The following is a 12,799-nucleotide window of genomic DNA, read 5'->3' as shown; positions in this document are numbered from 1 at the left end:
AAAGCAGGGGAGCCCCCTCCCCGCCCGCCCGCCCACCACCCACCCAGCAGGGCCAGAAAGCCCCCGCCCCCAGGGCTGGCTTCCCCACCGGAGCCTGTCCGGCCCAGGCGGGGTGTGGGTTCCCTTGCTGGGAGCAGAGCCTGCCCTGCAGTGGCCCCTTGCTGGTGGGGCAGGCCCACCCTGGGAATCCCCCCAGAGACCTCTCTGTGAAGCGCTTCCCAGGGTTTCCGCGCTTGGAGGATGGTGGTGGCTGCGGTGGGGGAGAAGAAGCACAACGGCACCAATGGGATGCTGTTCCTTGGCGCCTGGAAGCAGCTCCTGAACGGGGTGGCAGCGGCCCGGTGGGCGGCAGTTGCTCTCAAGAGCCTGCCAGCTGCTCCCGGGGTTCAGACTCTGAGGGGGTCAAAGGCGGCCTTTGCGGAAACAAAACAGGGCAAACTTTCCCCGTGACTGGTGGCTCTGGGGGAAGAGAAGCCAATATCTCTGCATAGCCACCATGTTTGTGGTTGCAAACGTCACAGGCAGACTTGGAAATATGGGTGTGTGTGTGGGGTGTGTGTGTGTGTGCGCCAGTGGTGTTATCTGGATTTCTATGTTACCAGCGATAATGAAAAATGTGTGCTTGGGGCACAGTGGCCCCTCCCCTCTTCAATTTCCAGTAAAGGGGCATGCATTCTTAAAATAATACGACTCTTGTTTTGGGTGCAATCCAGAGTAAAAGGATGCTATTGGGTACAATAATACTATTCTCTCTAGTCTCAGAGGAGCAGGCCTATTATCTGAGGTGCTGTGGAGCACGGGCAGGATGGTGCTGCTGCATTGTCTTGTTTGTAGGCTTCCCAGAGGCACCTGGTTGGCCACTGTGTGAACAGACTGCTGGATTTGATGGGTCTTCATCTGATCCAACAGGGCTTTTCTTTTGTTCTTATGATGCACAGCTATTCTCTCCAGGATCAGAGGAGCCTGCCCATTATATTAGGTGCTGTGGAACACAGGCAGGATAAATGCTGCTGCAGTGGTCTTGCTTGTGGGCTTCCTAGAGGCACCTGGTTGGCCACTGTGGAAACAGACTGCTGGACTTGATAGGCCTGGGTCGGATCCAGCAGGGCTTTTCTGATGTCCTCATTTTCAAAGCAACACACTGTGTGTTTGATAGGAGAGGAAGCCCCCCCCCCTTTAATTGTGTTTTGCTAGGCAAGATGCTTGAAATATATGTGTGCGAGAAATCAAACTCATGCTCTTCCATAGGTGCCCTATCTACCCTCAAGCAAGAGGGGTCATGGGAAGTTAACTGGTGCAAACGGGGTCAGTGGGAGGGTCTGCAGGCTGGCCCTCCCCAGGCTTGGTGGGGTGGCAATGAGCAGCCCCCCCTCCACAGCGGGTTTGAGCATCCCTGCCAGGTGAGGATGCCCAAGAGACTAGTGCCACCCTCTCTGGCTGGAGCTTTTGGGGCCCCAAGTAAATCAAGCTGCAGCCAGGCCGATGCCCACTGTTGCCTTTTGTTCTCCTGCCGCTCACTCAGTGCATTGTATGCACTGACCTAGAAAGCAGGATTGTTGTGGGGGCCTGTTTGTTGACGAAGGCTCCGTCCTCGTCCTCGCACAGCTGCCCATTGGATGCCCTGCCAGGCGTTGCGTCTGTGCTGCAAAGACGCCTGCGTCTCCATCCCTCTGGAGCCACCGTGTGGAATCCTCCGGTCCCTTTTGGCAGCTTGGCAACTGGCAGGCCTGCCTGCCTGGCAACGGTCACCAAGGCTCTGTGTGCTGGGGCTGGATCCCCCCCCTTACCCAGGTGTGAGGGGAGGGCACCAGACACCAGGGAGGGGCAGGTGGGTTGGAGAGGGAGGCCCATGGCAGGCCCTGGTGCTGAACGAGCCTGTGATGGAATGAAGCTGGCTGTTTTCTTCCTGGCGGCTCGGCTGCCGTCGTTCTCCAGAGAATGCAATTTCACAATTGTAGTGTTGACTGTGGGAAGCAGAAACTGAAGGTTGGTTCTCTAGAGATGTGAAGGCCTGGGGGTGGGGGGAATGGTATTTTTGGGGGGTTGTGTCTGAGGGCCTTTTTCTTTCCTTTTTTCTGAGGGAAATTTGGGGAAGCACTGGGGGGAAAAAACCTATGACATATTTTCACTTTTTGTGTGAGAAAAAACAACAACCGGTCCTAAAGACCATTTCATTCATTTGAAGGGTATAGCATGAAAAAAGTCCAAGGACGTTCTCAGTTTTTCCAATGGGAAAATTTGGGCAGCTCTGGAAGAAAAAACCTAGGAAATATTTTTTCCTGTGGAATGTGTAAAATGCTTTTAAAGAAAATATTTTCGCTCTCAAAATGTGCAGTATGGAAAAGTGATTAGACTTTTTTTCCAGTGGAAAAACGGCAATTTTGGGGAACACTGAAAAAATCTCCTGATTTTTCCCTTGTAAAATGAGTGGAATGAAAGACAAGGTTTTAAAGTAATTTTAAACACAATCATCAGCTAATGATCATTCTTATCTATGCTGTAGCCATATGCAATATTTTCAAGATTTGTTTAAACATCGTTTAAATTTTGGCAACAATTAACATGCAACGTGTTTAATGATAATACCTTATTAAAGAGTTTAGGGTTTTTAATACCATAAAGCTTAACTTGATATCCAACATCCTGGAAGCCCCACCCCTTGTGACTATATGGCAGTTTCTGTTCAAATAATTTAGGCCATTTATGCACGGCAGGTTTTGCCTTGGATTTGCCGCTCTCTAGATGCACATTTCCCCCATCCGAATTCTCAAAACTCAACAATAAGCCCCCATGCAGAGTTTTGAGAATTCAGATGGAGAAAACGTGCATCTCGAGAGCGGCAAATCCAAGGCAAAACCTCCTATGCATAAATGGCCATACTTTCTTTTGTTTATGAAGACATTTATACTTTCAAATCCCTTAAATGTGCCAAACAGTACAATTTTATATGATAAAAAGTTACAAGGATGCATTTTATGTTCCTAAATAAGTAGAAAAAGTATAGGTTTGATAGGAAAGTAAGTATTGCATGTATTTCAACTTTACCCCAAGCTGTTATTCCAGTGTTGAAAGTTCCCGTCTACACAAAGAAGGCATTGGGGCCACGAAGCATTCTCTGGTCACGCTTCATCACTAGGGGACTCAGGTACCTTTGGAGTCGTTCTGTGGGTCTCTCATCACTAGAGAGAATGTTTGGCCTCCTGTATTTGGAGGGATTTGCATCTGAAATGCAGAAGATGTGTTTTGGTCTGAGGTTTTTTTTTTCTTTTTCTTTGCTCATAAAGATAAATTCCCAGAGGGAAGTCAGACACATTTTACCTGCAAGTTTGTGTAGCAGATAATGTGTGTGCCATTTAAATGATATACTGCTGCATTACCTGTTATCCAATTCCATATTTAACCATTATTATTGTTGTTGTTGGTTTTTATATGCCGACTTCCTCTACCACTTAAGGAAGAATGCAACCAGCTTACAGTCACCTTCCCTTCCCCTCCCCACAACACACACCCTGTGAGGTAGGTGAGGCTGAGAGAGGGTGACTAGCCCAAGGTCACCCAGCAGGCTTCAAGTGGAGGAGTGGGGAAACCAAGCTGGTTCACCAGATTAGCCTCCGCCGCGCATGTGGAGGAGGAGTGGGGAATTGAACCCGGTTCTCCAGATCAGAGTCCATCGCTCCAAACCACCGCTCTTAACTACGACACCACGCTGGCTCTTTTCCAGCCCCAGGGACATTTCGGTTGTAGGCCACCAGCAAGGATTTGTCACGCCTCCTTTAAAGTTAGAATCATAACTTCAGGTGCTTCATAAATGGCAATGCAAAAAACCTGTCACACATCCATAACAGGGCATAGAGTCTTTCGCTGCTACATCAACATACGATTCTGCAGTGTTGGGGGGTGCAAGGCTTTCTCTCTCTGTGTGTGTGGGTTTCTCAGACTACACACTGCTTCCTTGAGATGCTGCTTCCCAGTCCAGAGATGGCCAACCCTCTGGCAAGATCCCTGCATTTGTGGACACTGTTCTGGTGAGGGCCAGACCTGCCACCAACAGTGTGGTTTTAAGCAGAGTTACACCCACCTGTTGAAGTCAACAGGTTTACAAAGGTGTAAATTTGGGAGAGGCCCAGCACTTCCTGAAGTGACCGGTGCAGAGGTGTTCATGGAGTGTGTCTTTTGGTGCAGAGAGCGCGTTACCCAAGGGCCTCCCGATAAAGAAGTGCATTTTCCATGCAGCTTCTTCAGCGATGATGGACTTTCCCCTAGTTTAATGTATCCGAGGAAGGGATCATTAACTCGTGAAAGCTCCTGCCCCGAAAATCTTGTTGGTCTCCACGAGGCTGCTAGACATGAATCGAGCTCTTCTGCGGCAGACCAAAACGGCCCCGCCCTGGAGACTAGTTCCATGTAACACTGAACTTTGGATGTTCTTCCCTTTTTATAATCAGCCGCCAGTTGACGACTTTATTTATTTCAAGCATTTCCGTGCTGCCTTTCCACCCAAGCGGGGTTCCCAAGGTAGCGAACGTCAAACCTGTAAAACACTTCAATCATAAAAAAACCAGTGTTTAGAGTACAAATCTATATAAAATCTTCAAAACAGTTACATGAGACACATATAAACACACAGAAAGGTAGGAGGGCCAATAGGAGTTACTGAGAATATGCCAAACCAAACAAAAAAGTCTTCATTTGCTGGTGGAAGACAGCAATAGAGGGGGACAGGCAGATGACCCTGGGGAGTGTATTCCAAGATTTGGTGCCATGACTGAGAAGTCCCTTTCTTGGGCTGCCACCCCTCTAGCCTTAGATGGTGGGGGCGACTGAAGCAGGGCCTCCAGAGATGACCGGAGTGGACAGGCAGGCCCCTGTGATAGTAGGTGGTCCTTCAGGTATGCTGGCCCCAAGCCATACAAAGTCAACCCCCCTGTTGCCCCCCTCCTGCCATCTCTTGCCCCATACCAGAGACCGAGAGGCTCTGTCTTATGGTTCTTTAAATCCCCCCAAACCCCTTTTCCTCCCCAGCTCCCTTTTTTCTTGGGCGGGTGTGCCCCAGTAGTTACAGCTGCCACCAATAAGAGCCCCCCCATTTGTCCTCCCCTCGTGTTCTCTTTAGCTGGGAGTGCAGTGTGTGTGTGTGAGAGAAGATGGTATGGGGTGGATTCTTTCCTGCCCCTCTGTGGCGCAGTGGGTGCTGCGGTGCCCCTTTGGTGCCCGGCTGTCTCCTGGCTGTGTAGAGAAAATTGGCTAGTTTTGTGGGTGTGATTCTAAAGGCTCAGTCAAATGACACCCCGAGAGCATGAAGAGAACAGATCTGTAGGACTAAACCTCAATCTGAAATCAAGCGTGGCTAATTGGGAACAGGGCTGCAGTGTCATGGGACGGATCAAAAGCTGGCCTCTTGAAGAAAAGGACTAAATTGTAGTCTGTTCTGTGGTGTGTTTTCTCCTGATCAAGTTGGATTGACATCTGCTTTTGTGATTCCATTTCCTGTATTGTTTATACGATTTTATGTCAGATGCCTTTTTCTTTTGGCATTTTTTTCTAACTTTGTAATCCTGCACGGGAAGCTGCCTGATACTGACTCAGACCCTCCTGAGTCCCTCAAAGTCAGTATTGCCTACTCAGACCGGCAGCGGCTCTCCTGGGTCTCAGGCAGAGGTCTTTCACATCACCTACTTGCCTAGTCCCTTGAACTGGAGATGCCGGAGATTGAACACACGACCTTCTGCATGCCAAGCAGAGGCTTTTACTGAGCTACAGCCCCCCCTTGTCCTGTTGCATTATTTACTGGACGTCTTATGCTGCCTGACATCACTGTTTTATATTGTGTGATCCATTGTGAGTCTCAGTAAGGAAGGAAGGCTATAAATAAAGCACATAAGTACATACTTTGGGATGAGGTAGGCCAGAAAAGGGCTAGGGAAACAATTGGGGTCTATTGTTTCTTAGAATTTTATGTTGTGGCTAAACCCATGTCCTCTTTCCACACAGCTCTGAGCAGCGCACGGGAGGTCCACCTGCCCCCCGGACCCCTGCACCGTGTGGTGGGCACCTCCGTCTCTATTCCCTGCAACGTGTCCGAGTACGAGGGACCCACCCTGCAGCATTTTGAGTGGTTTCTGTACCGCCCATCAGCTCCGGACATCTCCATTGGGGTGGTCAGCACCAAAGACCCCAACTTCCCATATGCCATCTTTGGGCCACGGGTACAGGCAGGGGAGGTGTCCATCCAGCGAGTGCGGGGGGATGCCGTGGAGCTGCGCATCAAGGAGATCCGTGCAGAAGATGCCGGGATCTATGAATGCTACACCCCCTCCACTGACTCCAAATACCTCGGCACCTACAGCAGCAAGGTGGAAGTCAAAGGTACACAGAGAACCTAAATGTTGAGCTGCAGACTTATACAAAATACTGATATTGTTTATTACATAGCAAGCACCGGGTCATTCCTGACCCATGGGGTGACGTCACATCCCCACGTTTACTAGGCAGACTCTGTTTACGGGGTGGTTTGCCAGTGCCTTCCCCAGTCATCTACACTTTACCCCCAGCAAGCTGGGTACTCATTTTACCGACCTCGGAAGGATGGAAGGCTGAGTCAACCTTGAGCCGGCTACCTGAAACCAACTTCTGTTGGGATCGAACTCAGGTCGTGAGCAGAGCTTGGACTGCAGTACTGCAGCTTTACCACTCTGCGCCACGCAGTTCTGTATACACTCAATTAAAAACACTAGGCCCCAAAACCAGGCAGATCAATTAAAAGACTCTAAAAAGATAATTTTGGAGCCCCGTGGCGCAGAGTGGTCAGCTGCAGTACTGCAGTCAAAAGCTCTGCTCACAACCTGAGTTCGATCCCGACGGAAGTCGGTTTCAGGTAGGCGGCTCAAGGTTGACTCAGCCTTCCATCCTCCCGAGGTCGGTCAAATGAGTACCCAGCTTGCTGGGGGTAAAGGGAAGATGACTGGGGAAGGCGCTGGCAAACCACCCCGCAAACAAAGTCTGCCTTGGAAACGTCGGGATGTGACGTCACCTCATGGGTCAGGAATGACCCGGTGCTTGCACAGCGGACTACCTTTATGTTTTACCTTTAAAAAGATAATTGCTAATTTACAAACATGGTTGGTGATCGTAAATGTATGGATGTCTTGGGGGCTGTTGGCGGGCTTGAGGCCGGTGATACTGGACCGTTCCAGAGACAGGACCCAATGAGCTCCAAGCATGTGACAGGAAGAGACTTGACATTGGGGTCCTGTGACAGGAAGAGGGTGAGAGTGATGACCTCACAGCTGTTGGGCAGCAGACCAGAACAGCTGGGGGCAGGAAACATGAGCCAGATACCCGGAGGTGTCCCATAACGAGGAACAAGCCACACCACACGTTCTTCCAAAATGTAGCAAAACTGGCCCCTCTGTAGAGGTTGGAAACCCATCTGAGGGTCCCTGACTCCCTTGGTGGAAGACCCCCCCCCCACCGCCTTAGGCTTTCAGATGGTGGCTGGCTGGGGTTGCCAGGTCCCTCCTGGCAACTGGTGGGGCTGGAGGTGGCGATGAGCATCCCCGGCGCAATGACGTCACTTCCGCGTCAACGCAGAAGCACCGGCTCGCACCGGGGATGCTCTAACACTCTAGAGCACTTTTCCCCTAACACTATGGAAACCATAGCATTTGCTTGGGGGGTGTTAGAGCGTCCTTGGCACTTGAAGGGCCTGGGTCTGATCCGGCAGGGCTTTTCTTAGCCCAAGCTTTGTCCCCTAAATCTCCACGAATTTCCAAACCTAAAGTTGGCAACCCTATCCTCTGGAACAAAAAGTCTCAGCAGAACTCTGGAAGGCCAAAAGAGGGGCAGCCACTGGAAAGGCCCTGTCCTGTGTGCCCCCTAGCCTGGTTTCTGGCGGAGCGGAGTCACAGCGTCGGGCCCCACCATTCTGTCTCAAGGCCCAGGCAGATCTCTGGGGCCAGAGTTGGCCTCTTAGCCCCCCTGAACTGAACAGCCTTAGCCCATAGATATCAGTAAGTGTTGAAATCTCATGTCCATGCAAAACCACAACAATTTCATATCAGTGGAACAATATATAAACAAAAAACCCACGCTGCTTTAGAATCATAGAGTTGGAAGGGATAACCAGGGTCATCTAGTCCAACCCCCTGCACAAAGCAGGAAACTCTGAACCACCTCCCCACCCCAGTGACCCCTACTCCATGCCCATAAAATGGCCGAGGTGCCCTCCGTCTCATGATCTGCCTAAGGTCACAGAATCAGCCTCTGCTTCAAAACCTCTAGGGAAGGAGAGCTCAACACCTCCCGAGGAAACCTGTTCCACCGAGGAACCACTCTAACTGTTAGAAGATTCAGGGGTGTCTTCTGGAAGTAAAGCCAAGCTGGATCAGGGAGCCGCCTCTTGAGGGCCCGGGAGCCAGGGTGGTCCAGAGGACCTGAGTCTGCCTTCTGTTTCCCCCGTCCATTTGTGGAATGGTCATTGGCAAACAACCCTCCTTCAACACCAGCTGTAAAAATGGGGCTTCTGGTGCCCTCTTTTGCCAGCCCTGTGCCCCCTCTGCTACAGAACGAGAGAGCCAGCAGATGCCCCCCAGCCTCGCCTCGCTATACCCATTAGTTGCTGACAGGTGAACAAACAGTGACGAAAAGAGCCACGGTCGAGGACTGACCGGTGCCGTTTCTTTCTGCCCTGACAGTTCTGCCCGACAAGCTCTCTGTTTCAGCTGCCCCTCCCTCCGTGGAAAAGCCTGCCCTCCGGAGCCGTGGGGCTGTCGTCGCCTCCCCGCCGCTGCCGCAGATGACCCTTTCAGAGAGCCAAGAGCTCCGGCTGACCTGCACGGCCCTGACCGAGACCCAGGAGCACACCCACCTCTCTGTCTCCTTTGGCTTTTCTGGGCCTGAGGCCCCCGGGGGCCACGGGACGGTGCAGGAGGTGATTGGGGTGCGGAGAGATTTTGCCGTGGAGGCCGGCCGGCGCTTCGCAGAGCGGCACAGAGCCGAAGAGGTGTCGCTCACCAAGCTGGGCCACCAGCAGTATCAGATGGCTCTGGGCTGGCTGAGGCCAGAAGACGCGGGGGTGTACCACTGCACGGTGGGCGAATGGATCCAGGATCCCGACGGCAGCTGGCAACGGATCGCTGAGAAGCAGGTGGCTCTCGCCCAGGTGATGGTCCTGACCATCGGTAAGTCTGTCTCGACTCTCTTCCCTCTGGAGGTGCACGAGTCTCCCTGTACCAATTTTCCATGTTGCAGTTCAAAATGGTCGGCACCTGATCAGCACCTCTCAGTCAAGGCTGTGTGTGCTTTGTAAGCCTGCACAGGTGACGCCTGGCGCATCCCAAAGGAACCGTGCAGATCCCATAACCTTTTGACACCCCTTGCTGTTTTTCCACCTATCCCCAACGATTTCCTCCTCCAACATGGCCCTGATCCCAATACGTGCACCAAGCAGGCACAAGTTTCCTGCCTCCGTCACATTTCTGGCTGAGGTGGTTCCAGTTTCTAGGGCCAAAGAACCAGCGTGGTGTGGTGGTTAAGAGTGGCGGATTCCAATCTGGAGAACCGGGTTCGATTCCCCACTCCTCCACATGAAGCCAGCTGGGTGATTTTGGGCTAGTCATAGCTCTCTCAGCCCCACCTACCTCACAGGGTGTCTGTTGTGGGAGGGGAAGGGAAGGCAATTGTAAGCCGGTTTGATTCTCCTTAAAAGGTAGAAAAAGTTCCCCTGGTCAGGCTTCCTGTCAGTTCTGTGCATTACCTAACACACGTTTGGGGTGAAATAAATGCCCTGTGGTTGTTGGTGGGTCAAATGCTATTAGCCCTGACATAGGGCCCGGTGTTCTTTCACTTGATCTTGCCACAGAATGGGCAGAGGGGAGGGGAGGGGGTTGGTCCCATGGGGGAATTCTGGTCCTCTCTCCTGGGCATCCGTGCCGCTGATGATCCGTTCTTAACGCTTCATTCCCAGCTAGTCAGCTGTCGGTGTCGGCGAGTCCTTCCCAGGTCCGGGTCAGCTCCGGAGAACCCCTGGAGCTTCTTTGCAACACTTCGGGCATCCCAGTTTCCTCTTTGCCCCACGTTGCCTACGTGGTGGGCTGGGAACTCAGCAAGGGAGGTGCCACGGAGGGCCGCCTGGTGGCCCAGCTGGACGCAGACGGAGTGGTTGTCTTGGGGGACAGCTATGCCAACCACGATGTGGGCCAACGGCACGTGTCCCTGCAGAAGCTGGGCTCGCCCCCTGGCTCCTACCGGCTGCGGATTGAGTCTGCCCAGCCAGGGGATGTGGGCACCTACTCGTGTGTGGTACGGGCTTATGTCCTTTCCCCAAGAGCGGAGCTGCGCCCAGTGGCCACCGGCAGATCGCAAGGGCTGGCAGTGGACATGAAGTCGGAAGGTACCTGCTTCGTTGTCTGGTGTTAGATCGGGGGGCCCCAACCTCTTTGAGCCTGCGGAAGCCTTGCTGGGTAGAAGCCCCATTTGTCCCCACCCACTTCCTAAAGACAGTTGGCTGGCACCAGAAAAGGTGTCAGCAGGCGCCCCGGCACCCCTGGGTACCACATTCGGGACTCCTGACTTAGATGATGTGTGCCTCTGAGTCCAAATGTTCTTGGTGTTTGGGTGATGCCTCTTGTGTGTGGGGCATTCCCTACTGGGGCAGAGAGGTGGGAGGATGCCTCTTCTCAGGGGATGCCTCCCCTTGCTAGCTTCCAGATTTGCTGCATTCAAATGCCAGGTAATAATTAGTCTCTTTTCTGGTGGATCTAAAGGCTGGGCCTCGTTGCTAGAACACGGGGTGCCGCCCTGCTTTGCTTCAAGGCCATGCAGAAGAGAAGAGGCCATTCTGAGGGTGCTGGGGGGGGGGCAGAACAAGGCTGGCATAAGTGTGCCCTCCCAGCAGAGGGAATACAAACCTGGCCAGTGCGTTCAGTGAGCCTGCCTTCCGCCCTTCAAAGTGGAGCTGTTTCTGGAGGAAGGGGGAGGCCTGGGGAACAGCCTGACACCAGATTTGCCTTGGAGGGTTTCTCTGGAGCCCCCCTTTTGAGGGAAGTTGGTGGAATGCCTTGGGGTGGTTTTGTGCAAGCTGGGATTGTGCTGGAAGGGGGGCTGCCTCCCAGCTTCTACCCTGCTGTTGCTTCGCAGCCTAACTCGGAGTGGGCGGGGCCAGACACCTTTCAGGGGCGGGGTCTCCACTGTAGAATTGCACAGGGCAGAGTGGGGGAGGCCAGGAGGAACACCCACCCTCGGGCATGTTGAGAGTTGGGAGTCTGTGGAAGTCTTCTGCTCAGAACCATTTGCACTCCTTGCTTCATCGTGGGCCCCGGCTGTGCTTCTGGTTTCTCAGTTGTTCCTCCCTGTCCTTCCCCGCAGCGGTGGTGTTGGATGCCAGTGCGTGGCTCTCGTCCCCCACCATCTACCGGGGGGACACAGCCGAGGTGCGCTGCAACATCTCCGTGGAATCGACGCAGGCTGTCCACGTGGCTCTCAGCTGGTGGGTGGAGCTGGCCCGGGAGGACTCGGAGGCGCGTGGGCACATGCTGGCCTCGGTGAGCCGTGAGGGGGTGGCCGTCCTTGGGCGCCGTCCGTCCGGTGGCGCTGTGAGCGTGGAGAAGGTGGGATCGCTGAGCCACCAGCTGCGCATCCACGAGGTCCAGCCGTCGGACGAGGGGAAGTACCACTGTGCCCTGACGGCCTGGGTGCGCTCTTCGGACCTCAGCTGGTACAATGCCGGAGCCGTGAAGTCCAATCCTGTCACCATCTACCCCTACGCTCTACGTGAGTAGCAAGCTTGTGGGCAGGGCCAAAAGGGGGTGTGCCTCCTTCACTCTGTGTGGCCACTACTGTGTGACCCTCTCACGGGGTGTCGTGGTTAAGAGTGGTGGTTTGGAGTGGTGGACCGGGTTCGATTCCCCACATCCTCCACATGAGCAGTGGAGGCTAGTCTGGTGAACTGGGTTGGTTTCCCCACTCCTCCACATGAAGCCAGCTGGGTGACCTTGGGCTAGTCACAGCTCTCTCAGCCTCACCTACCTCATGGTGTCTGCTGTGGGGAGGGGAAGGAAAGGTCATTGTAAGCCGCTTTGATTCTTCCTTAAGTAGTAGAGAAAGTCGGCATATAAAAACAACAACCTAACAACACCAACTCCGCTTCCTTCCTTCTTTCCTTCCTTCCGATAAGAACACATGCACAGTGTGCCCACGTAGAGGGCAGTGTTTTGAGTGGCATAAAACAGGACGGTCCAGTCCGTGCCCTGGGAAAGTGACAGTTTAACATCTGACAGTGTGAGGCAGAAGGTGGATGTGGGGGTCGCATGCCCTTTTGGAAAGGTCAAGAAGACCAGGGAATGGCATGGTGGGCAGCTGGGTGGGCGTTTGAGTGGTTCTGCTCCTCAGGGCCTGCCTCTGCTTCAGGGAACGGGTTCCGGGGCGTTTGTCCCTCTCTCTGACCAGCCCTTTCTTTCCCCTGCAGCCATGGACACCTTGTTCATTCCGCTCCTGGCAGGGATCTCCAGTGCCCTCTTCATGGGCATCACAGTCCTGACCTCCGTCACCTGCTGCTTCATGAAGAGGCTCCGCAAGAGGTGAAGGGGAAGGGGTGGGTGGGCCGGTGGGGGGGGGGTTGCCAGTGGAAGCTGCCTTATGCTGAATCAGACTCTTGGTCCATTAAAGTCAGTATTGTCTTCTCAGACTGGCAGCAGCTCTCCAGGGTCTCAGGCTGAGGTCCTTCATATCACCTACTGCCTGGTCCTTTTAACTGGAGATGTCGGGGATTGAACCTGGGACCTTCTGCATGCTGAGCAGATGC

At 53.3% G+C, this 12,799-nt stretch overlaps 1 protein-coding gene across 1 annotated transcript; it reads left to right on the top strand.

The window, feature by feature from the left end:
- Window positions 1-240: 240 nt before the first annotated feature.
- Window positions 241-12,579, top strand: IGSF8 (immunoglobulin superfamily member 8). Its single transcript, XM_056853561.1, has 7 exons — window positions 241-433; window positions 1,606-1,791; window positions 5,992-6,366; window positions 8,694-9,179; window positions 9,965-10,390; window positions 11,365-11,769; window positions 12,464-12,579. The coding sequence occupies exons 1-7, from the start codon at window positions 241-243 to the stop codon at window positions 12,577-12,579; spliced, it is 2,187 nt and encodes a 728-aa protein (XP_056709539.1).
- Window positions 12,580-12,799: the final 220 nt, after the last annotated feature.

This window comes from Euleptes europaea, chromosome 7 (genome assembly GCF_029931775.1).
Source record: "Euleptes europaea isolate rEulEur1 chromosome 7, rEulEur1.hap1, whole genome shotgun sequence".
NCBI lineage: Eukaryota > Metazoa > Chordata > Lepidosauria > Squamata > Sphaerodactylidae > Euleptes > Euleptes europaea.
This window is presented reverse-complemented; position numbering and strand designations above follow the sequence as displayed.

Bases quoted from the DNA above. Each gene is read 5' to 3' on its own strand.
- IGSF8 (XM_056853561.1), top strand. From the start codon at position 241: ATGGTGGTGGCTGCGGTGGGGGAGAAGAAGCACAACGGCACCAATGGG. The intron at 434-1,605 runs GCAAACTTTCCC...GTCCTCGCACAG, and splicing joins CTTTGCGGAAACAAAACAGG to CTGCCCATTGGATGCCCTGC. The intron at 11,770-12,463 runs GTGAGTAGCAAG...TTTCCCCTGCAG, and splicing joins CATCTACCCCTACGCTCTAC to CCATGGACACCTTGTTCATT.